The following is a 24,890-nucleotide window of genomic DNA, read 5'->3' as shown; positions in this document are numbered from 1 at the left end:
AGATGTTTAACCGACTGAGCCACCTGGGCGCCTCAAGGCGAGTGAATTTCTGGGGTGCCTGGGTGGCCCAGTTGGTTAAGCGTCCGACTTCAGCTCAGGTCATGATCTCACGGTTTGTGGTTTGAGGCCCACTTCAGGCTCTGTGCTGACAGCTCGGAGCCCGCTTCGGATTCTGTGCCTCCCTCTCTTTCTGCCCCTCCCCCACTCGCGGTCTGGTCTCTCTCTCTTCCTGAGTCAAGAAGAAAATCAGATTCTGTTTACATTCCAGTATGGAAACCTGTTAGCCCATAGTATGAAATAGTGTCCTTGTGGACACCAAGAACCTTGTAACCCCTGATGATTAGATTTTGGGAACACTGAGGGACTGTTGCCAAAGAAGAGTTTTTAATTTATGAAGAAATAGACGGGGTGGGGTGGCTACTCCTGGTCATACTAGCCCTTAAGCAGTGACAGACGTGAAGCCCTGAAATCTCTTCTCAAGGAAGAGTATTAACTGTGACATTTGTCTTGCTGAAGTAAGCCGTCCATTTCACGTGCTCGCTGATCCCTTATGTAAACAAGTATTGGTCTAGAAAAAGTTGTCTCTTGATGATTTCGTGTATTGATAGCTGACAGGAGCCTGAGGACTCGGTCTAGCAAACTCCTGGCAGACGTCACTAGAGGCTCTAGAAATACGTAGCTTGGATGTTGGAAGCTTACAGCTCACCCGTCACATGCAGCTTGCTGCCTGCATTTGTATGGCTGGCAAGCCAAGAAGTCTTTATGTTTTTAAATGTATTTTTATGGCTGTATGTATTTGTATGGCTGTATTTGTATGGCTGGCAAGCCAAGAAGTCTTTATGTTTTTAAATGGCTGCAAAAAGATCAAAACTACTTCATGAATTGAAAAAATTATTTGAAATTCAAATTTCAGCATCCATAAATCAAGTTTTGTTGGAACACTGCCAGGCCTAATCGTTTGTGTGTTGTCTGGCGGCTTTTGCACTAACTACAATGGCAGAGCTGTGACAGATACTGTTGCCCAGGAAACCTGCCAACTCCTGATGTAGGGCCCCTTTCCCTCCCTGGAAAAGTGGAAGAGAAAACCTCGCAAGAGCAGGTTTATTCTGCCAACACCCCAGGGCTCAATACTACCAGTTCTGTGCCCAAATCTGTTCTCATAAGGATCCCAGTCATTGGCTTAAGTCTCACCCTTGTTATCTAATTTTCACGTGATTATTTCCATAAAGAAACTATTGCTAATTAACTTCACATCCTGAGGTACTGGAGGCTAAGAATCCAATACGTCTTTCTTGAATGGACGCAATTCAAACCATAAGTTTGCCCTCTTGCTCCCCCTCACCAAATCCGTGTTCTTTTCATATGCAAAGTACATTCCCCCCAGCCCCAAACCCCCTGAAGGCTTAATTCACCCAGCAAGCAAGGGAGCTCAACTTGAAAGACTCCTCTAAACACCATCTAAATCAGATGTGTGTGAGACTTGGGGTAGCTTTGTCCCGAGGCAACATTTCTCTCCATTTGGGAACGTGAAATCAGACAAGTTCTCAGCTTCCAACGTACAGTGATCAGACAGGCACAAGATAGACCTTCCCATCCCAAAAGGGAGAAGTCAGGAAAAGGAGTTGTGAGGCCTAAGCAAGTCCAAAATAGGGCAAATTCCATTAGATTTTAAGGCCTGAGAATAATTCTCCTTGGCTGAATGCTCTGTCTTCTGAGCCCACTGGGGTGGTGGCCCTGCTTCTCATCCTGGATGGCGGCCCCGCCTCTGGAATTGAAAAGGTGGCTTCACCCTCTGGGACCGAGGAGGTGGTTCTGCCCTCGAGGTCGTTCTGACCTGTGTGCACATCTAGATGGCTCTATCAGCCTGTTTTTCTGCCTGCAGAACCCCAGACATCCAACGACTTTCCTTCATTTCAACCCGTCTCTGTCCCCATCAGTCCAAGCTGGTAACATTTCTGCTGAGTCGGTTGATGGATTTAGTCCCACACCTAATATCTCTGCTGTTCTGCCACATCCTTGTTCTCTCCAGAGCGTGCTTTTGCATTTTTTTGCAGGATGGGTAAATTGAGGGTCTTCCAAATTTGTTTAACAATTGGTTCTTCAGTGTACCTCTGTCCTCCCAAATTGTACTATTAGCAGGAAGAAGTCGGGCCAGGTCTTTAACGCTCTGCTTAGAAATCTCTTCCGCTAAGCATTCCAGTTCATTGTTTCTAAGTTCTGCTTTTGACAACACACTAGAACACAATCTAGCCACGTTCTCTGTCACTTCATTACAAAAACCATTTCTTCTCCAATTTCTAGTACCATGTTCCTCACTGTTACCTGACACCAGAAGTACCTTGGACTTCCACGTTTCTACCAACAGCGTCTTCAGAAGGCAGTCCAGGTTTTTCGTACCAGGTGCCATCCTCTGCCAAATCCAAAGCTACTTTCACATTAAAATATATAATTATTTTTTATGAGAGCGTGCGAGTGAGAGAGGGGCAGAGAGAGAGAGGGAATCCCACCAGATACAGAGGGAGAGAGAGTGCAGAGCCCAAGCTGACCTGATGCCGGGCTTGAATTCACCACCTGTGAGATCATGACCTGAGCTGAAGTCAGATGCTTAACTGACTGAGCCACCCAGGTGCCCTGCTTCCATGTTTTAAGGTATTTGCTGCAGCAGCACCCTGCTTTCCAGTGCAGAGACCTTTATTCATTTGCTAGGTTGCCATAACAAAGTCCTTCAAAATGAGTGATTTAAACAACAGACACTTGCTGTGTTATGGGTCCAGAGGTCAGAAGTCTGAAAACGAGGTGCCACAGAGTTGTTCTCTCTGATGCTGAGAAAGAAGAATCTTGTTGCTAGCTGCGCTCTTTGGCTTGTCCATTCCTTTGCCTCTTCACATCATTTTCTCCCTGTGTGTGTCTATATTTGTGTCCAGATTTCTCCTTTTTTATATGGATACCAGTCATATAGGCTTAGGGCCCATCCCAATGACCTCACTTAAACATGATTATCTTTGGGACACCTGAGTGGCTCAGTCGGTTGAGCATCCAACTCTTGATTTTGGCTGAGGTCATCATCTCATGGTTCAAGGGATAGAGCCTTGGATGGGGCTCTGTGCTGATAACCTGGAGCTTACGTGAGGTTCTCTCTTTCTCTCTCTCTGCCCCTCCCCTGCTCTCTCTCTCCCTTTCTCCCAAAATAAATAAACTTTAAAAAAGACAATGATTATCTTTTTTTTTAAGGTTGTTTTTTTTTTTTTTTTTTTTTTAATTTATCTTGAGAGAGAGAGAGAGTGAGCAAGCAGGGATACTGAAGCTACGTTTTGTCTCTTGGACTTTATTAGGACTACTGATGGAATTTGAACAAGTTTTGTGTAGTTGATAATAGAACTGCATTTATGTTCGATTTCTCAATTTGATAACTTACTGTGGTTAGATAATGGAATGACTTTCTTGGAAATACTCACTGAAGAGTTCAGGAGTGTAGAGGAATTATGTCTGTCAGAAAAATATGTTCTTACATAGAGAAAGCAGACATGGTAAAATGTTAACATTTGGGGAATATAGGTAAAATGTATTTAGGAATTCTTCACTATTCTGTGAATTCTATAATTATGTGATTTTTAAAACTTTGCATCAGTATCAAATAATTTCTAAATAATAAAAAAAATGATTCATCAGATCAGGTCAATATATCCAAATCAATGCTATTTTTTGCATACCAGAAACTTTACAAAATGTGATTTAATAAAATGAATCCATTAAAAAATATATTAAAACACAACATGTAAAAAAAAAAACTTGTGGTGTTGGAACTGTTCAGTATCATGACTGTGAATATGGATACATTAACCTACACAGGTGTGAAACTGAGTAGAACCTAATACATAAACACGGGTGTAAGTGAAACTGGAGAAATCTTGATGAGTACTGTGGGCCATATTAATGCCAGTATTCTGACTGTGATACACTATAGTTTTGCAAAATGGTAACATTGGGGTAAACTGGGCTAAGTCTGTAAGGGATTTCTTTCTATTATTTTTTACACTGCAGGAGAATTTACAATTGTCTCAATAAAAGTTTCAATCGAAATAAGTCTATTAAAGATGTAAAAGGGGAATGAATATTATATACAGTCAATGGAATATTAAGTACTATGACACAAACTACAACTGCATAAACCACATGTCCAAGTATTAGATACATAATACTGAGTGATAAAAGTCACTCTCAGAAGGCTATGCAGAATCCCATTGTTGAAGGCCAAATTAAAGTGAAATGGAATTACATATTATTTAGGCAGGCATGTAATCTGTGATAAAATGATGAACCAGAAAAGAAAGAAAGCTCCTCTCCTGTGCAGAGGAGCAGCAAATAGAAGCTGCAAATTCCTTGTAATTTCTTGTTTCTCAGATTGGATGACAGAGTCATGAACATTCATGAGAAAGAACTTGAGAACTTGTAACTAATGTTAGATGAAAAGAGGACATAAATACAGATAATTCATATTTTTTAAAATTATAGGAGAGGGGCGCCTGGGTGGCTCAGTCGGTTAAGCGGCCGACTTCAGCTCAGGTCACGATCTCGCGGTTCATGAGTTCGAGCCCCGCGTCGGGCTCTGTGCCGACAGCTCAGAGCCTGGAGCCTGTTTCGGATTCTGTGTCTCCCTCTCTCTCTGACCCTCCCCCGTTCATGCTCTGTCTCTCTCTGTCTCAAAAATAAATAAACGTTAAAAAAAATTTAAAAAAAATTATAGGAGAATACTAAGGGTAACCATGTGCCACTAAATATGAAAAATTAGATAAAATTTCTCCATTTTCTTGCAAATTTCTCCATTTTCTTGCATCGCCAAAATTGACCAAGCTGAAAAAGCAAGACTTACTAAGTCAGTAACAAATAAGGAAATTGCATTGTAGTTAAAATGTTCCTCAATGAAATGTAGCAAGCTTAGATTACTGAACAGTAAAACTGTACAAAACATTGACGGACTTGATCATCATTGTGTTATACAACGGTATGAGAAAATTTTATTTTATTTTTTAGTGTTCGTTTATTTTGAGAGAGCGCATGAGCAAGGGAGGGGCAGAAAGGGAGAGACAATCCCAAGCAGACTCCATGCTGTCAGTACAGATCCCAACGCACAGATTGAACTCATGAACCGTGAGATCATGACCTGAACTGAAATCAAGACTCAGATGCTTAACCAACTGAGCCACCCAGGCACCCCAGTATTAGAAAAATTTAAAGGATAGATCACTCCTAAATTCATTTTACAATCCTAGTATAAACTTCACACCAAATCTGGATAGAGACCACAGAAAAACATATTGTAGGCTGGTCTGATAGATGAAACCTCTCTGAATAAAATGGAATCCGAGCTTTCCCATGTACACATCAGTATATGTCCATTTAGGCCGAATTATGTGAAATTACTGATAATTGGACATTTTTTACATATGTGGTAGATTTTGCTTTCCAAAGATGGGTGTAGCCAAGAGCCAGCCCCTTCTCACCTCCTCTTCTACAGTGTGGCCGAGCCACCCCTCCCACCGAGAGTTCTGTTTGCTGGTGGTCGCCGTAGCCACCAGAATGTGGTGGAGGGCTGCTGCGTGCTCCCTACACACACACACACACACACACACACACACACACACACACACACACCCCGGAAAGGCAATGCAGCTTCTGCTGTCCTGCCTGGAGTACTTGTTCTTGAAGCTCTGGGCTGCCACGTGAGCAGTCCTTCAGGCTGTGATGCTAGGGGTACCCCTGAGAGTCCATAAAGAGAAACAGCGTAGACCGGCCCTGAGGCCACATGAAGAGAGAGATGCCGTATTCGTCAATGCCATCTTCCCAGCTCCAGCCACCAAACAGCTTTGCATGCGACATCCTGAGCCAGAAACTGCCTGGCCAAACCTTTCTGGAATTCCTGACCAACAGAACCGTGAGAGAGAATAACATCTTTGTTGTTATGTGTGCTAGGGTTTTGAGGGTGATATTTTAGGTAGCAGTTGTGATTAGAATAGAAATTTGGTCTACAAGTGGGGTGCTACTGGCCTTGGCACTGGGTGGTCAGCAGAATCTGGAAGACTCTAGAGGAAAATAGTAGTGAAACCCTGAAGGGCCCTTGGGGAGAGTATTAACAGAGTCCAAAGTCATAGGTTGTTGCTGAGCACTTGAAGGAATATGGGGAGAGTGTTATGGGAACATGGGGAAAGGAGGCTTTTTAAATTTTATTTTTTAGAGAGAAAGAGACAGAGCATGAGCAGGGGAAGGGCAGAGAGAGAGGGAGACACAGAATCCGAAGCAGGCTCCAGGATCTGAGCTGTCAGCACAAAGCCCGATGAGGGGGCTCGAACCCATGAGCCGTGAGATCATGATCTGAGCCGAAGTCGGACGCTTAACTGACTAAGCCTGCAGCTGCCCCAAGGAGACTTTTTAGATAAAGTCAGACCTTCTCAATATTGCCTTTGCCCTGGCATACCTAATGCCCTCAAATGGAATACCTGGGGATGTGGCTTTTGCCTAATTGATACATAAAAAGCCCACAATGTCCCCGCTCCCACTTCCTATGTATCCCCTGCAACAATGCATATTTATAATTACCAAACTCCTTCTCTACGAAAATACTCCTAAAACAGAAATGGGGGTGGGGGGAGTAGGCGGTGCCTGGGTGGCTCAGTTGGTTAAGCATCTGACTCTTGATTTCAGCTCAGGTCATGATCTCATGGGTTTATGGGATTGAGCCCCATGTCCAGCTCTGAGCTGATTGTGGAGACTGCTTGGGATTCTCTCTCTGCCTCTCTCTCTCTAAATAAATAAATAAACATTAAAAAAAACAACAGAAATTTGGGAGCTCCTCTTTTTAAGAATAGAAGTCAAGCCTTCAATGAGATAAGCCATAGCATCAGCTGGTGAGTTCTAAGAACCTGCTTGCAAATCTGGTAGAAAATCATTTTGAAGAAAATTTTATTACAACTTCAATTCCCAAGAGTATTTTCCATTACTTGAGTTGGAGACATGCTAACCAAAGAGTTGTCGTGAGATTCATGAATGTCTAGTTAAAAACAAACCAAAAAAAAAAAAAAGGTAAAATTGCAAAGTTAGTGGAAAAATACAGGATAAAATTATGGTATGACTAATTGTAGTGTTCACAGCGAAAAAGAAAATGGGAGAAAAATCAAATTGTAATCTGAAAAGTGATATAAATACATACATGCACACAATAAGTTTTAATTTTTGAATGTTTATTTATTTTTGAGAGAGAGACAGAGCATGAGCAGGGGAGGAGCAGAGAGAGAGAGAGACGGCGACACAGAATCCAAAGCAGGATCCAGGCTCTGAGCTGTAAGCACAGAGCTCGACGTGGGGCTTGAACCCATGAACCATGAGATTGTAACCTGAGCTGAAGTTGGACGCTTAAATGACTGAGCCACCCAAGTGCCCCCAAACCACAAAGTTTTAAACAGCAATATCAACTTTGACTAAAAAGGACAAACCCTATGCAAAATAAAAGGAGCTCTGGGGCGCCTGGGTGGCGCAGTCGGTTAAGCGTCCGACTTCAGCCAGGTCACGATCTCGCGGGCCCGTGAGTTCGAGCCCCGCGTCGGGCTCTGGGCTGATGGCTCAGAGCCTGGAGCCTGTTTCCGATTCTGTGTCTCCCTCTCTCTCTGCCCCTCCCCCGTTCATGCTCTGTCTCTCTCTGTCCCAAAAATAAATAAATGTTGAAAAAAAAAAAAAAAAAGGAGCTCTTAGGACTGCCAAGAAGAGACTGAGAAGGATTTCTTCTTGCAAACATGGATCAGTTTTTATTAATAAGGAAGGATGACTCAGATGGCAGAATCAAGGTCCAGAGGGCGCAGCCAAGAGCTAGGAAGAACTCCAAGAGAACAGGACCAAACCCTAAAGGGCGAGCTGGTAACCCGTATTTAGTAGGATTTAGGCATTTCTGTAGACCAATGACCGCGGGGTGGGGACTGTTGTCCCCGGTTTCGAATATGAGTATCTGTAGCGGTTTTTCTGTGTGTGCTCTGCTATTGTATTTTGGGTGTGCAAGATGAAGACAGCCTCATTTAACCTTAATTTCCTTAGATGTCCATCTCCAAATATAGCCACCCTGGGTTGTGATTTCAACAAAGGAATTTTGAAAGAACACAAATATTCAGTCCATAGTGTATTTAATAGCAAGTAAGAAAATACACTAGGGGAAAAAAACTTCATTATATCATTAGGATTGAGAAGCTTCTTAGGAATACATCTGGTACAATGTTGAATTAAAAATGATGGGGCGCCTGGGTGGCTCAGTCGGTTGAGTGTCCGACTTCGGCTCAGGTCACGATCTCGCGGTCCGTGAGTTCGAGCCCCACGTCGGGCTCTGGGCTGATGGCTCAGAGCCTGGAGCCTGGTTCCGATTCTGTGTCTCCCTCTCTCTCTGCCCCTCCCCTGTTCATGCTCTGTCTCTCTCTGTCTCAAAAATAAATAAATGTTAAAAAAAATTAAAAAAAAAATAAAATGAAAACTATCAGGGTGTCTGCATGGCTCAGTTGGTTAAGCCTCCAAATCTTGGTTTTGGCCTCAGGTTACAATCTTGAAGTTGTGTGAGTTTGAGCCCCAAGTCAGGCTCTGTGCTGACAGGGCAGAGTCTGCTTGGGATTCTCTCCCTCTCTCTCTCTGCCCCTCCCAACTCACCATCTCTCTCAAAATAAAGAAATAAACTAAAAAAATAAAATAAAATGAAAACTATCTAGGAATAAGTCTCTTAAAAACTTACAGAAGCAGAATTTATGAATAAAACAATAACATTCATAAAAGAACTGAAAAAATTTAGGGTGCCTGGGTGGCTCAGTCAGTTAAGGGTCCGGGTCTTGATTTTGGCTCAGGTCATCATCCCACAGTTTGTTGGTTCGAGCCCACATCAGGCTCTGTGCTGACAAAAGCATGGAGCCTGCTTGGTTTCTTTCTCTCCCTCTCTCTCTGCCCCTCCCTGCTTCTGCTCTCTCTATCTCAAAAATAAAAAAACATCTAAAAAAAGAACTGAAAATTTCAAAGATACACTATGTTAAAAAATTTTTTTTTTAATTTTTATTTATTTTTGAGAGAGAGAGAGAGACAGACAGACAGACTGTGAGTGGGGAGGGGTAGAGAGAGAGGGAAACACAGAATCTGAAGCAGGCTCTAGGCTCTGTGCTGTCAGCACAGAGACCTACCCGGGGCTCGAACTCACAAGTGGCAAGATCATGACCTGGGCCAAAGTCAGACGCTTAACCAACTGAGCCACCCAGGCACCCCAAAGATATACTATATTGATAGAGTCAAGTCAGTATAATGAAAATATTAATTCTTGCAAAATATACATTTAATAAAATTCCAATGAGAACAATAAAAGAATTTTCTTTCTTGAAATGGGACAGATTCTATCGTTTACAGGAAAGTTTACTGGTCTCCAACTATGCAAGATCATCAAGAACAAGCACAGATAGAATAGTTTCCCTTCCAGATACAGGAGGTTTTTTTAAGCTAGAATATGAAAACATTGTGGTACTCACACAGTGATAGACTAATAGGCAGGTGGAACAGAAAATATTCCAGAAAGGGTAACTTGGGCATATAGGAAGTTGGGATATAAAAGAAATTAATTTGTAAGTATTGAAGAAAGAATGGGTTGTTTGATACTTGGTGTTATGGGCTGAATTGCGCCCCCCTTTCAAATTCTTATGTTAGAGTCCAACCCCCAGCACCTCAGGAAGTGACTGTATTTGGAAACAGGGGCTTTAAAGAGGAAATTCAGGTACAACTCAGTCATATAGATGACCCCAATCTGGAAATGACTGGTGTCCTTGTAAGAAAGGCGATTAGGACACAGACACACACGGAGGGACAGCCATGTGAGGACACAGCCACCTGCAGGCCAAGGACGGAGTCTTTGGAAGAAACCAAACCTGCCAACACCTTAGTCTTGGACTTTTCACGTCCAGAATCTTGACACACGAGATTTCTGTTGTTCGTCCCACCCTGTGGTATTTGTTGTGGCAGCCCCCGTGCTACTGCTGAGAGGGTCTGTGTTGTGTCTGTGGAGTCTTGGTTCTTGGATTCCCCTCAAAACATTTGCGTGGGGATCCTGCTCAAATAAAGAGGGCCAGAAGGAAGGGATCAAGCACAAAGCAGCTTGCTGAGGACAGGCCACTCTCGGGAAGGGAGGGCGGGCAGGTCCAGGGTGGCACCTGCACTGAAGTTTTGTATTGGTGACGGGTCACAGGTAGGGCAGTCTCCGACTGAGGTTGTTCCCCTCCCCTGGGAGGGGGAGTTCTGGCTCCTACAAGGTTCTTGCTGGAACTGTCATGGCCATCTTTCCCCACGGGGAGGCGAGGTGGGAGGGGGGCTGAAACCGCCAAATGTGTGAACTATAATAAACCCGGGGTGGGGGGGGGGGGTCATGCTGGGCAGAAGTTGAAGAGGAGAGCACGTGTTTTGCACCTGTGGCTCTTGGTCTGTCAGCTCCCGGGGTGTTAGAAGCCACAAGGCCAAGATGTTGAAAACCACAAAGGATGTTGTGCCCTCGGCTTCTAATGTGTCACCTGTTTCTCACCACCCTTGCCACCACCAGCTAACTGCCTGCTCTATCACTAGCAAACGAATACCCTTGGAGTCAGGAAATTAGCTTCCCATAGGGCAACAAAATGAAATGAGATCAATACTTCGCACTATACGCATACACACAACTCCAGAAAGATTAAAACTTAAGTGTCAAGCCAAAATGCTGAAACTGTTAGAAGATAATTAATACAAGGAAATATTTTACGTTAACAAAATGGAGAAATATTTCTTTTTGTTTTCTCTTTCAAGAGAAAGATTTCTCAACGAGACACATAAGGAACCCATAAAAGAAAACCTACATTTTATAATGTCAAAACTAAAATCCAAGGGACCAACATGTTGATAATCTAAGTTCAAAGACAATGAATTAAACAAAAAAATTAAAACATGTTGCATATTGAGGATTTGTAAACAATATACATTCAACTCCATGAATCTAGTAGAAAAAGATAACCTGACAGAAAAATGGGCAAAGGATAATCGACAGTCTATGAAACAAAACCCCAAATTGTGTGGAAATATATACACTTCAGCAGACACGTTACCTGTATGTTCCGCATTTCAAATATTAGTCCAGTTTTTAAAATCTTGATCTTAACTATTCATATCTCGCCACTAACTCCTCCTGATGTTCCAACATTAAACAGCATACTAGCTTTATGGTTATTGTCTATTTTTAAAATTATGTTAAAGCAGCTAACAATTTTTTCTAATTTGTTCTTCTTTTATTCTTTTTTGAGGGGGAAGGGGGAGGGGCAGATGGAGACAAAGACTCTTAAGCAGGCTCCAGACTCAGCACAAAGCCTGACATGGAGCCCCATGCAGGGCTCAATGCCATGACCCTGGGCTCACGACCTGAGCCGAAATCAAGAGTTGGACGCTCAACCGACTGAGCCACACAGGTGCCCCTCTAATTTATTTTTTAAAACTCTGGAATGTAATTGTAAAATGTTTATTTATATTTAGAGAGAAAGAGCATGTATGCAGGGGAGGGGAAGTTAGAGAGGGAGAGAGAATCCCAAGGAGGCTCCGCACCGGCAGTGCAGAGCCAGACATGGGGCTTGATCCCACGACCCGGGCGATCGTGACGGGAGTCAAAATCAAGAGTCAGATGCCCAACCAACTGAGCCACCCAGGATCCCCTCTTAGTATTTTTGCATGGGTAGTCATAACCAAGTTTTGTCTGAGCTTCCTTTTCAAGTCATACATGTGGATTTTGGTGTCTTTATGCTGCCTAATAAATAGAAACAGTTCCTTCTTCTATTTCCTCTGGAAATTTTTATGTGTAAGAATTCTGTAATCACTGGATGTTTGAAAGAATTCCCCAGAAAGTCAATGATTGGTGCTTTTTGGCAGATAATCTCTGCCAAATTGTCCTCATTTTTATCCATGATGTGTTTTTCTCCTTTCTTGAGTTGAATTTGACACATCCATCCCAGGAGAATCATTTAATTTCAAATTTCTTAGCATAGAGAGGATTCTCATTCAATTTCCTGTATGTCTGTGGTTGTTCTCTTTTTATCATCCTTTCCTTCTCTCTGTAAGGATAGTGACTTATTTAGAACTTTCCCCACATCACTTGAATTATGGATCAGCTTTATTTTTTTGTTAATTCCTATCTACTTAATATAAACGTATGGATAAATTTTTTTTATTTCCTCAGTTGGATTCTTAAACCAATTGTCTCTTCTTTTTTAACGTATTGATAGATTTGGGTTCCCAGTGTTTCAAATCGTAATCTTTTTTTTTTTTTTTATAATGTTTTTGTTTCTTTTTGAGACCGAGAGAGACAGAGCGTGAGCAGGGGAGGGGCAGAGAGAGAGGGAGACCCAGAATCCGAAGCAGGCTCTAGGTTCCGAGCTGTCAGCACAGAGCCCGATGCGAGCGTCGAACTCACGGACCGTGAGATCATGACTGAGCCTCAGTCAGACGCATAACCGAGTGGGCCACCTAAGCGCCGCCTAAATCGAGATCTTTTACGTTTTTCCCAAAAGCGTGTTCACGCAACTCGGTCCTGGGCGAGCGGTCGCCCTCGCGTCTCTAGGCAACCAGCGCTCCTCAGACGGCCGGGCGCCTACGTGCCGCGGAGCCTTCTGGGAAATGTAGTACAAAGGCCCCTTCCTTGAGTGAAGCCGACCGAAAAAAAAAAAAAAGAAAAAAGAAAAAACAAAGGCGTCTTTCTCTCGCGCACGCGTACTCGCACTCGCACGGCCACCGACGCTTTCGGGTTGCGCCCCTTCTCTTTGTCCTTCGTCGCCAAGCGAGAGGCGAGTGTGGGCGTCTCCGCGCGCGCGCCCGCGTACCCGTGCGCGGCCCCGGGCCCCGCCGCAGCCCGGTCGGGATTTCGTGGGCCCGCTGGCTCAGCACGGAGGCCAGCGGGTCGTGGCCCGGGGCGCGTGCGGGCGGGGGGCGGGGCGTCGGTGAGTCTGGGGGGGGGAGGGGGCGCGCGGGGCGGGTCACGTGGTTCCCGGGCCTGCGCGTCCGAAGACTGAGGCCTGCGGTCGGTGCCGGGTTTTTGCGGGGTCCGGGCCGGCCGTTGGGGTTACGTGTGGCGGGGCTCGCGGGAAGGACTCGGCGGTCGTGTCTGGGCCGCAGGCTTGGAGGCCTGTGGGCGTCGGCGCGGGGCTCGGGGTTCGCAGGCAGCGCGGCGGGGCGCCGGGTGAGTGCAGGGGCGCGGGGCCGGGGCCGCCGCGGGGACGCCGCCGGCCCCGGGCCTCTGGGCTCTTACTTGCCGGGGGGGGGGGGGGGGGGGAAGGGGGGGGCTTTCCGCTGGGGTTGTGAGGGCCGTGCCTCCCCGCCTGGGTCCCCGGACGCGGGGGGCTGCGTGGGTGGTCCCGGCCTGAGCCCAGAGCTGGTCCTTGAGGCGTCGGGCGGCGAGGGGACTTCTTGTCTGGGCCCCTGTAGCCCGGCTTCATCCGCCCAGCCCCGCCTGGATCAGTAGGATTGTTTGCAAAGGCTTCGCGGCTACAGAACAACCCTCCGGGCCAAACCCCAACCCCAGGCAGTTTCTGGCCGACCATAAGTGGCCGCCGTGGCCGCGACAACAATGGCCCGAAGTTCTTAGGGCCGAATTTGGTCCACCCGCGATTTCTGGGCCTCACGTTTATCGGCTGAAAGTGAGGGGGTGAAAAGAAATGTTTTTCCCCTAGCTCTGATGCTTTTTGCTGTCATTAAAACATATTTCTGTTTATTTTAATCACTTACTGCTTGTTTCATCCGTGTAGTGCTCGGCTTGCCGGCTGTGCTCTTGGATTAGGGACCTTAAGATTTTGAAAAATAATGTTTATACTTTTTTTCTGTTATGGATTTAGAATGTGTTCACTGCAGTCAGTCTGGAGCATCTGGACCCACAGACTCAAGGGAAAATCTTCCATGATCTCATCGCCAGGAGATAGTGACTGTTAGCATTTTAGTACATTTCTTCTAGTCCGTACACGCGTGTCTACTTTTGGTACACGTTATTTATGTTTGCTTAAAAAAACAAATTGGGAGTATGCTGTTCGCAGCCATTTCAGTTTATCACAGATACGTTTCTTCAACGGGAGCTATTTTGTTCCAGGCCCTCAGTGTTTTCAGCGGGCCTCTGAGAACTTCTTTTGTTTTCCTCCTTACTCTGCCCTGGTGTCCTTATTTCTGGACAGCGAGTGGACTGCATGGCACCTGTACTGGAAATCTGAACAGAGACTCTGGGGGCCTTTGTCCAGCTCTCCCTCCAGCGTTTTGGGGAGCGGGGGGCTGTGACTGCAGGTCTGAGGGGCACTGAGGGGACCAGCGGCCCAGATTTGCCACTTCCTAGGCGTGTCATCCATGTTGGGCAACTTGCTGAACCTCTCTGTGCCTTATCACTGTCTGTGATGGGTGCGGGATGCATTAAAAAAAAGGCACGGTGATGTTTAAAACGTCTGTCACAAAGTAATTAAGTCAACACTTTTTATTCTCCATTTTCCCCCTGAATTTCCTTTAGAACTTGATGCTAAGTGGAACTGTGGGATGATGACGAAGGTTGTGCCTTCCTTCTGAAGATAAACCTGAGAGCTGTCACAGGGAGAGCTGCAGTGTGATGCGGGAAACTGCCCAGGTACACGACAAAACCGCTGAAGTTAAATCGGGCCAAATTGTACAGTGAAGGGCATAGGCTTCATTTGCTGAGAGGACGTGTGGTGCCAAATATAAAAGTTCAGAGAAGAACTTCTCCCTGAGGGGCCAACTTTCAAAACATTTGTTTAGAGTAAGGTTGGATCTCCCTTTTTTTAAACCTTTTTTTAAAAGAATGTTTGTTTATAGGGGCTCCTGATTGGTTGAGTGTCCAACTTCAGCTTAGGTCATGATCTCACGGCTCGTGGGTTCCCAGCCCTAGGTGGGGCTTTGTGCTGACATCTCACAGCCTGGCACCTGCTTTGGATTCTGTGTCTCCCTCTCTCTCTGTCCCTCCCCGGCTCACACTCTGTCTCTCTCTCTCTCAAATGAGAGAGACAGAGCACAAATAGGGGAGGAGCAGAGAAGGAGAGAGGGAGACCGATTCTGAGGCAGGCTTCAGACTCTGAGCTGTCCGTACAGAGCCTGACATGGGGCTCAATCCCATGAACCCTGAGATCATGACCTGAGCCAAAGTTGGAGGCTTAACTGAGCCACCCACTTGCCCCTCCTTTTTTTTTTTTTTTTTTTTTTTTTTTAAAAGATTTTATTTTTAAGTAATGTCTACACCCAGTCTTGGGCTCAAACTCACAACCCAAGATCAAGAGTCACATGCTCCACCAACTAGGCCAGCCAGGCACCTAACTCTGCATTTTTCTTAATGATAAACTTAAATATGATCGGAAATGTTTGATTTTTTATTTTTATATATTTATTTGTTTATTTATGTAAGTAGGCTTCATGCCCAGCATGGAGCCCAGCACAGGGCTTGAACTCACATCCAGAGAACAAGACGTGAGCTGAGATCAAGAGTTGGATGCTTAACCGACTGAGCAACCCAGGCGTCCCCATCAGAAATACTTTAAAACTACCACACTGATGGCTTGTCACACCCTGTTGAACTGAAATTCTCAACTCTGTTTTCTATAGTAAGTCTACATCATGTTGACTTAAGTTTTCCACTCTTGATAGGTTCTCACTGAAAGCAAGTAAACTTTCTTTGACAACAGTTGTAAAGGAAATTTTAAAATCAAATTGTGAATTTGTGTTTAAAGAAATGATTTCAATAAGAAACCTAGTTTCATTTGTCACAATGCCAGAAATTTTATTGTGTGAAATGAAGTGAAAGCATAATGTGAAGCAAGTGACATTTGTTGTAGGTATATTTTCTTGGTTTGTGCTGTGTGTGTTGATGTTTTTTTTTTAGCCACACGGGGGTTTTTATATTTAAAAAAATTTTTTTTTAAATGTTTACTCATTTTTGAGAGAGAGAGAAACAGCGTGAGCCGGGGGAGGGGCAGAGAGAGATGAAGACACAGAATCTGAAGCAAGCTCCAGGCTCCGAGCTGTCAGCACAGATCCTGAGGTGGGGCTCAAACTCACAAACCGTGAGATCAGACCTGAGCCGAAGTCAGACACGTAACTGACTGAGCCACCCAGGCCCCCTAAATTTTTTTAATGGTTAAATTTATTGACTTTAAAAAAAAAATTTAAAACATTAAAAAAAAAAACGTTTATTTATTTTTTCTTGAAAGGGAACATTTTATTTGCGTTTTCTAGGGAAAAAATAGGATCAAGAAATACCCTCGAAAAGATTAATACATCCCCATGGAGACTAGAACAAAGAACTCTCAATTCAAACTCTTTTATTTATGTAAGGATTGTCATTAAGAAAAAAGAAAGATGTACATATATCATTATCTACTCATCTATCTATATAGCTAGGTACAGAGAGGATACATTTACACACATGTTCATACATGGTATGTATTGGTTATATAGATACGTGCATGTATACGCCCACACACACACACTACTGTGTGTATCAAGTACCGTTTTAAGCACTTTGCAAATAACATCCGAGATGTATAGATTAAAATTACTAAGCCATAGTAATTTTATAGTAATTGTAATCTGTGAAGTTTGAAATATGCAAATAATGGTAGAAAATTATTTATAAAAGAGGTTTAATGTCATTTTGGTGCCTTTTTTTTTAACACATCTTTTTTTTTTTTTTTTTTTTTTTTTTAATTTGTATCTGAATTAGTTAGCGTATAGTGCAACAGTGATTTCAGGAGTAGATTCCTTAATGCTCCTTATCCATTTAGCCCATCCCCTCTCCCACAACCCCTCTAGTAACCCTCTGTTCTCCATATTTAAGAGTCTCTTATGTTTTGTCCCCCTCCCTATTTCTATATTATTTTTGCTTCCCATATGTTAATCTGTTCTGTGTCTTAAAGTCCTCATATGAGTGAAGTCATATGATATTTGTCTTTCTCTGACTAATTTTGCTTAGCATAATACCCTCCAGTTCCATCCACATAGTTGCAAATGGCAAGATTTCATTCTTTTTGATTGCCGAGTAATCCTCCATTGTCTATATATACACCACATCTTCTTTATCCATCCATCGATATACATTTGGGCTCTTTCCGTACTTTAGCTATTATTGATAGTGCTGCTGTAAACATTGGGGTGCATGTGTCCCTTCGAAACAGCACACCTGTATCCCTTGGATAAATAACCTAGTACTGCAATTGCTGGGTCATATAGGGTAGTTCTATTTTTAATTTCTTGAGGAACCTCCATACTGTTTTCCAGAGTGGCTGCACCAGTTTGCATTCCCACCAGCAGTGCAAAAGAGATCCTCTTTCTCCGCATCCTTACCAACATCGGTTGTTGCCTGAGTTGTTAATGTTAGCCATTCTGACAGGTGTAAGGTGGTATCTCATTGTGGTTTTGATTTGTATTTCCCTGATGATGAGTGGTGTGGAGCATTTTTTCATGCGTCGGTTGGCCATCTGGATGTCTTCTTTGGAAAAGTGTCTATTCATGTCTTTTGCCCATTTCTTCACTGGATTATTTGTTTTTTTGGGTGTTGAGTTTGATAAGTTCTTTATAGATTTTGGTTACTAACCCTTTATCTGATATGGCGTTTGCAAATATCTTTTCCATTCTGTTGGTTGCCTTTTAGTTTTGCTGATTATTTCCTTTGCTGTGCAGATGCTTTTTATTTTGATGAGGTCCCAATAGTTCATTTTTGCTTTTGTTTCCCTTGCCTCTGGAGATGTGTTGAGTAAGAAGTTGTTGCGGCCAAGGTCAAAGAAGTTTTTGCCTGATTTCTCCTTGAGGATTTTGATGGCTTCCTGTCTTATGTTTAGGTCTTTCATCCATTTTGAGTTTATTTTTGGGTATGGTGTAAGAAAGTGGTCCAGGTTCATTCTTCTGCATGTCGCTGTCCAGGTTTCCCAACACCATTTGCTGAAGATGCTGTCTTTATTCCATTGGATATTCTTTCCTGCTTTGTCAAAGATTAGTTGGCCATACGTTTGTGGGTCCATTTCTGGGTTCTCTATTCTGTTCCACTGATCTGAGTGTCTGCTCTTGTGCCAGTACCATACTGTCTTGATGATGACAGCGTTGTAATACAGCTTGAAGTCTGGGATTGTGATGTCTTCTGCTGTGGTTTTCTTGTTTCAAGATTGCTTTGGCTATTCGGGGTCTTTTCTGCTTCCATACAAATTTTAGGATTGTTTGTTGTAGCTCTGTGAAGAATGCTGGTGTTATTTTGGTAGGAATTGCATTGAATATGTAGATTGCTTTGAGTAGTATTGACATTTAAACAATATTCTTCCTATCCAGGAGCATGGAATATTTTTCCATTTTTTTGTGTCTTCTTCAATTTCTTTCATAAGCTTTCTGTAGTTTACAGTGTGTAGATTTCTCACTGCTTTGGTTAGATTTATTCGTAGGTATTTTACGGTTTTTGGTGCAATTGTAAATAGGATCCATTCCTTGATTTCTCTTTCTGTTGCTTCGTTGTTGGTGTATAGGAATGGAACTAATTTCTGTGCATTATTTTTATATGCTGCCACTTGGCTGAAAATTTTTTTTTTAATGTTTATTTATTTTTAAGAGAGAGACCAAGTGTGAGTGGGGGAGGGGCAGAGAGAAAAGGAGACACAGAATCTGAATCAGGCTCTAGGCTCTGAGCTGTCAACACAGAGTCCAACGTGAGGCTCGAACTCATGGACTGTGAGATCATGACCTGAGCCGAAGTTGGATGCTCAACTGACTGAGCCACCCAGTTTCCCCCCCTCCCCCTTTTTTAAAAATTTCTTTTTAACGTGAAGTGCCCAACTCTTGATCTCAGCTCAAGTCTGGATCTCAGGGTTGTGAGTTAAAGCCCCGTGTTGGGCTCCATGCTGGATGTTGTCGTAGACTCTTTTTTTTTTTTTTAATATGAAATTTATTGTCAAATTGGTTTCCATACAACACTCAGTGCTCATCCCAACAGGTGCCCTCCTCAGTACCCATCACCCACCCCCCCCCTCCCTCCCACCCCCCATCAACACTCAGATTGTTCTCAGTTTTTAAGAGTCTTTTATGGTTTGGCTCCCTCCCTCTCTTTTTTCTTTCCCCTCCCCCATGGTCTTCTGTTAAGTTTCTTAGGATCCAGGTAAGAGTGAAAACATATGGTATCTGTCTTTCTCTGTATGGCTTATTTCCCTTAGCAAACACTTTCCAGTTTCATCCACGTTGCTACAAAAGGCCATATTTCATTCTTTCTTATTGCCACGTAGTATTCCATGCAAACTCTTAAGTCTAAACTTCTTTCTTGGCCAGCAAGAAATCGGGTGCAGGATTAAAATGGGAGGGATGGCTAATGTTCGTGAAAAGACAAGAGCCCCGATTAAGGGTCCTTGCTCCGTTTTTATTAGGATCAGAAGGCTTACAAACATGGTGATGGACGTGCACAAAGAGACAATGAAACTGTGGACATTAACTCATGGACGTGAGGGAAAGGGGTTCTTGAAGATATTCGGGTTTAGGGGTTGGGTTGATAAAAAAACAAAATGCTGGCGACAGGTGGATGGGCAGATGTTAATGGCAGACATGAGAAGCTGTGTCTGTTTATCTTCGCTAGCCTAGGGGATAAGACATAGCATGTAACCTCAGTGTTAACAAGGCACCTTTCTTTTGTTAATTAGCTCCCCTCTGGGCAGCTTCACCTGCAGTGCTCTAGCCCTATTTACCTAATTTGGCCGTTCCTTCCTATGAAAGCAGCTTTCTGCTATAGTACTGAATTGGGGGTGCTTTAGCCTTGAATACCTAATCTTGCTTACCTCATGTACTTTTGTATTGGGGGCCTTCCCCCACCCTACTCCATTCTGGGGGCCATAGCCCCCCTTCTCTATCCTTATTCGCCTAATCTTGTTTACCCAATCTTGGGTGTGAGCATCCTATGGCCTTGTAATTCTTTATGCCTTGTTAACCCATCAGTGCAGGCTCAGGGAGTTCCTAAGCTTATTCCCCACAGACATGAAGACTACTTGAATTCCTGGTTCCTAGCAAGAGGAGAAAAGATTTTAGGTGCAGTATGAATATACCAATAAAGTGCTTTATTCCTATGTTCACAGATCCTGGTTACCCACAGATGAGCCTGCTCATGTGATATAAGAAAGGAGCTCCTGGAGCCAGGAACTTGTCAGTGTGAAAGACCCAGCCACCGCCTTACATTGGAGCTTTGGGACAGAAACGGAAGAGGTTCAGCGTGGAGCAGGTCTCAGATGTGCAACTCGTCTGGCCTAGGCAACAGAAAATGACCACGTTACAGGTTAGTTGATTGTTTCTTCTTCATTATTTTCCGGGGGATTAGAAGAGGTATGTAAGTCTTCCAGTGAAAAAGAAAAGTGTAAGTAGTTCAGAAATCAGAGGAAGATAACCTTGGAGTTGAAGATCCAGGTTGGGACAAAACTGGAGCAGTTAGAATAACGTGGGCATCAGGGATGGCAGCTCCCTGCACAGTGGAAAATCCATGTGTAACTTTTGACTCCCCAAAACTTAACTACTGGTAGCCTACTGTTGACCAGAAGCCTTACCGATAACAGGTGATTAACACGTACAGTATTTTGTATGTGTATGATATACTATATTGTATGATAAACCCATGATGTCCAAAGTTCAAACCCATGTTGTCCAAACATGTTCAAACCCATGATGTCCAAAGATCAACTTTATTTAACTATAGGGCTTTCAGAAGGTCTTGAGATTTGAATTTTAATGAGCCATAGTGTCCTGCATAATTAATGAATTTGAGGTACAAACTTGGTTCTCAAATTTTTAGCAGTTTTAATAAAGAAATTAGAACATTTCTATGAGTTGCACTATCCTAGAAAAACGTAAACTAATTCTTCATAGAGAGTAAATATTTTTCATTCTTTGATGAAGTTTTGAACAAATAATACCGTGTGAGTGATGTCCTCAGAGAAATATAGTAAATACATGGGTCTTATGGTAATTTTTCATAGTTTTCTGGAGTGTGACCCAGGGAGAAAATGCCAGAACAGAACTTAGTAATCATAATTTCTCTCTTTAAATGTGGAGCAGAATTCACATACAGAAAAGTACATAAAATGTAAAAGTACAAAGTAATGAGTTATTATCAACTGAACGAATACCCATGAACCCACCATTCAGGTCAAGGAACAGAACATTCCAGCCCAGGTGAGGCCTTCCATGTGCCTCTGCCAATCACAACTTCTCCCTCTTAACAGAGGGAACCAGGACCCTGACTTTGTAACCATTTCCTTGCTCTTTATGGTTTTACTCCAAAGTATCCGTCCCTAAACACTGCAGTTTCATGTTGTCTGCTGCAGTATGTACTAATTTGTGTTTGTTTCTTTCACCATTTTGATTGTGAGATTCAGTGCAGTTGGAATCTTCTTCAGTTAAGGCAGCTTCTCAGTATCACCAAATCCAGTCGGTGGTCACATCTCTAGTTGTCTCGTAAAATTTACAAGTCACTTGCAGTTTGTTTGCATCAGAATCCAGGAAAGTTCATACAGTGTAATTCGTTCATCTGTCTCTTAAGTCTTCTTAACCTGTTGGCTCTTTTTTTTTCTAGCCCCATTCTTGATTGAAGAGGCCAGGGCATTTATTCTGTGGATCTCCCACTGTCTGGGTTTTGCTCCTTGCATCCCCACAGTGTGCCAATGTGTTCTGTGTTTCCTGTAAATAGGCAGATTTAGAGTTGTGCTGGCTAGTACCCAAGCCACTGGCCACACAACAATGTTTAAATTTAAAACCACTAAATCCAGCCCTTCAGTCACACTAGCCACATTTCAGGTACTTAGTAGCCATGAATTAGCACAGATAAAAGCATATCTTCATCATTACAGATTTGATTTGGAGGCTTGATCAGACTTAGGTGTGACTTTTTGGGTAAGAGTGTTTCAGAGGTGGTGGTGTGTATTCCAGGAGGTGACTCCTGTCTGCTTGCCCGTTTTGTCACGTCAGCAGCTTTATGATTGTTGCCTTGATGGACTGTTTTATTAGGGGCCACAGAATGATACTCTGCTTCTAAGCACTTCCTTGTTTCTTAAATGAAGTTATTGCTCTATCACATGATAAAATATGTCAAGGATCAGCTTGTACACTTTCTGTCCCAGATCTGTAATTAGTCATTTCCACAGTACGTGGCATTTGAAATTTTATGGTATATAAAATTTTAAAAATTTTCTTGCCGAAACGTGGAAATATAGTAGGTTTTTACATACTGACTTTGCATTCAGGAACTTCTTAAGCCTGTTTGTTTATTTTTAAAGTTTATTTATTTATTTTGAGAGAGAGAAAGAGAGACAGTACCAGTGGGAGAGAAACGGGTAGAAAGGGAGATGGAGAATCCCAAACAGGCTCTGTACCTGTCAGTACAGAGCCTGATGTGGGGCTTGAACTCACTAACTGTGAGATCATGACCTGAGCGGAGATCAGGAGTTGGACTCTTAATCCCTTGAGCCACTTAGGCTCCCTTAAACCTTTTTATTAATTCTAATAATTTTCTTTAGATTTTTTAGATTTTCCATGTTAACAAAAATATCAGCAATATTTTTTTTCTTAGTAAAAATAAATTGTAAATTCCTAGTTTGCCAGGACTTTTTTTTAAATTTAATTTTTTTAAATATTTATTTATTTTGGAGAGAGAGAGACAGAGCACGAGTGGGGGAGGAGCAGAGAGAGAGGGAGATGCAGAATCTGAAACAGGCTCCAGTCTCTGAACTGTCAGCACAGAGCCCGATGTGGGTCTCAAACTCACAAACCATGAGATCATGACCTGAGCCAAAGCCGGATGCTCAACCGACTGAGCCACCCAGGTGCCCCAGGACTGTTTTTTTTTTTTTTTTTTAAGTAAGCTATATACCGAATGTGGGGCCGGAAGTCAACGACCCTCTTAGATCAGGAGTCGGACAGTCCTCCTACTAAGCCAGCCAGGCGCCCCTGCTAAGACTTTTTGTAACAAATGTTGATTACTTTTCAGTTTTTGGTATGTTTTACTCTTTTCTTGTCTGCTTGTTCTTTTTCATATTTTTGTATTCCTTCCTTATGAAATCCAGTCCTTCTATATGAAAACTTAAACGAGCATTTTAGCAATTTTGTTCAGTTTTTTTCTGTTGTTTGTAGTTCTTGTGTATATTCTTTTAATTTGCAAATATTCTTTATCTGCATCTATTGACGTGATTACATATCTTTTCTTAATCTGTTAAAGTAGTGAATATATATATTCCTTTTAATGTTAAATGCAACTTGAATTTTGAATTTCTTGGATAAACTCCAACTTAGTCCTTTTTTTTCTTTCCCCCCAGTGCAAAAGGTGATTTTCTTAAAGCACAGGGATAGGACCCATGGGCAGGAAATGCTGCCTGCCCCAGGACTGTGAGGAGAGACTGATTATATACCCAGGAGTAACTCTGACTTAGCCTTAAATTTTTTTTTTTTTTAAGTTTATTTATTTATTTTGAGAGAGAGGGTGAGCAGGAGAGGGGCAGAGAGAATCCAAAGCAGGCTCCACCCTCACAAGTGTGAGATCACGATCTGAGCCGAAATGAAGAGCTGGACACTCAACCGACTGAGCCACCCAGGTGCCCCTCCAGCTCAGTCTTGCTATATTTTCTTCTTTACATATTGCTCAGTATAGTTGTCATTTAGGATTTTCACATGAATGTTCATGTGTAAACTGGCCTTTGCTTTTCCTTTCTTGCAGTATCCTTACTGAGTTTTGTTATCAAGGTGATGATGCTTGTATCAAAGTGTAGGGTTGTGTTCTTGCTTCTGTGTTTGGTAATTGTTTAGTAAAACAGGAATTATTTCTTCATTAAATGTCTACAGAATTAACTGGTAAAGCTGTTTCTTTGTGAGAAGATTTTAACTCATAAAACCAATATTTTCCACATGACTAATGCTTGATGTTATAAAATCTTTAATGGGAAAATTATCCACTGAAAGATCCAGATAAAACGTTAGATTTTAATGTAACAATATGAGAAGCTCATTAATTGATAAAGGTGGAGGTTGTACACTGCAGCTCATCTTTTTTTTTTAAATTTTTTTACATTTATTCATTTTTGAGAGACGAGAGCATGAGTGGGGGAGGGGCAGAGAGAGAGGGAGACACAGAATCCGAAGCAAGGCTCCAGGCTCCGAGCTGTCAGCACAGAGCTCGATGCGGGGCCCGGACTCATGAACCGTGAGATCGTGACCCGAGCCTGAGTCAGATATTTAAGCCACTGAGCTACTCAGGCGCCCCTGTTGTAGCTCATTTTTAAGAGACTACAAGTTGATTAGATTTGGTGTGGTGTCAAAGAATATCCACAGTTAACTAATTATCATCGTTTGTAGGATTTCTTAAATTTTCTTCATATGCGGTCATACTATGCACGACAGTGTTACATCTTTTCAGTATTTGTACTTTTTCCTTGCATTTTATTGTACTGGCCAGGACCTCCTGGACAATGTGGGTTAGAAGTGTCATTGCCTCCCTGCTCTCGGCCGGCACTGCTTTCTGTCTGGTGCATTCCAGCATTCGTTTCTGGCACCATCTGGAGTTAGTACAGACTACAGGTTAAGGACACCCAACAAGACTGCTCTCATTTCACTTGCCAGCTGTAAGTCTCCCAAGCCACCTGTACTTGTGACCAACTGGCTACAAATTTGGGGGGTTCCCATGACCCCTTCATGTTTGCTGGAACAAGTCACAGAACTTAGGGAAGTGTTATACTTACAATTACAGTTTTCTTATCAACAACACAAACTGGAACCAGCCAAATGAGGAGACACAATAGGATGGGGTCTGGGAGGGTTGCGGATGCAGAGCTTCTGTGCCCTCTCCCTGTGGAATC

General features: G+C 43.0%; 1 protein-coding gene across 6 annotated transcripts in view; it reads left to right on the top strand.

The window, feature by feature from the left end:
• Window positions 1-12,861: 12,861 nt before the first annotated feature.
• The window catches only part of LOC125148582 (zinc finger protein 84), a 29,705-nt gene continuing 17,676 nt past the window's right edge, over window positions 12,862-24,890 (top strand). The window contains exons 1-4 of one of the 6 annotated variants that reach the window (XM_047826549.1): window positions 12,862-13,001; window positions 14,546-14,659; window positions 15,452-15,644; window positions 20,136-20,332. In XM_047826549.1, coding sequence (XP_047682505.1) covers window positions 20,318-20,332 — 15 coding nt within the window. In that variant the 5' untranslated portion in view covers window positions 12,862-13,001; window positions 14,546-14,659; window positions 15,452-15,644; window positions 20,136-20,317. Of the gene's footprint in view, window positions 13,002-13,047; window positions 13,241-13,365; window positions 14,660-15,451; window positions 15,645-20,135; window positions 20,333-24,890 lie in introns of those variants that run through there. The other 5 variants (XM_047826546.1, XM_047826547.1, XM_047826550.1 and 2 more) reach the window with 5 other exon arrangements.

Source organism: Prionailurus viverrinus, chromosome D3 (genome assembly GCF_022837055.1).
Source record: "Prionailurus viverrinus isolate Anna chromosome D3, UM_Priviv_1.0, whole genome shotgun sequence".
Lineage (NCBI taxonomy): Eukaryota > Metazoa > Chordata > Mammalia > Carnivora > Felidae > Prionailurus > Prionailurus viverrinus.
The sequence above is the reverse complement of the archived record's forward strand: the minus strand, read 5'-3'. Positions and strand labels throughout refer to the sequence as shown.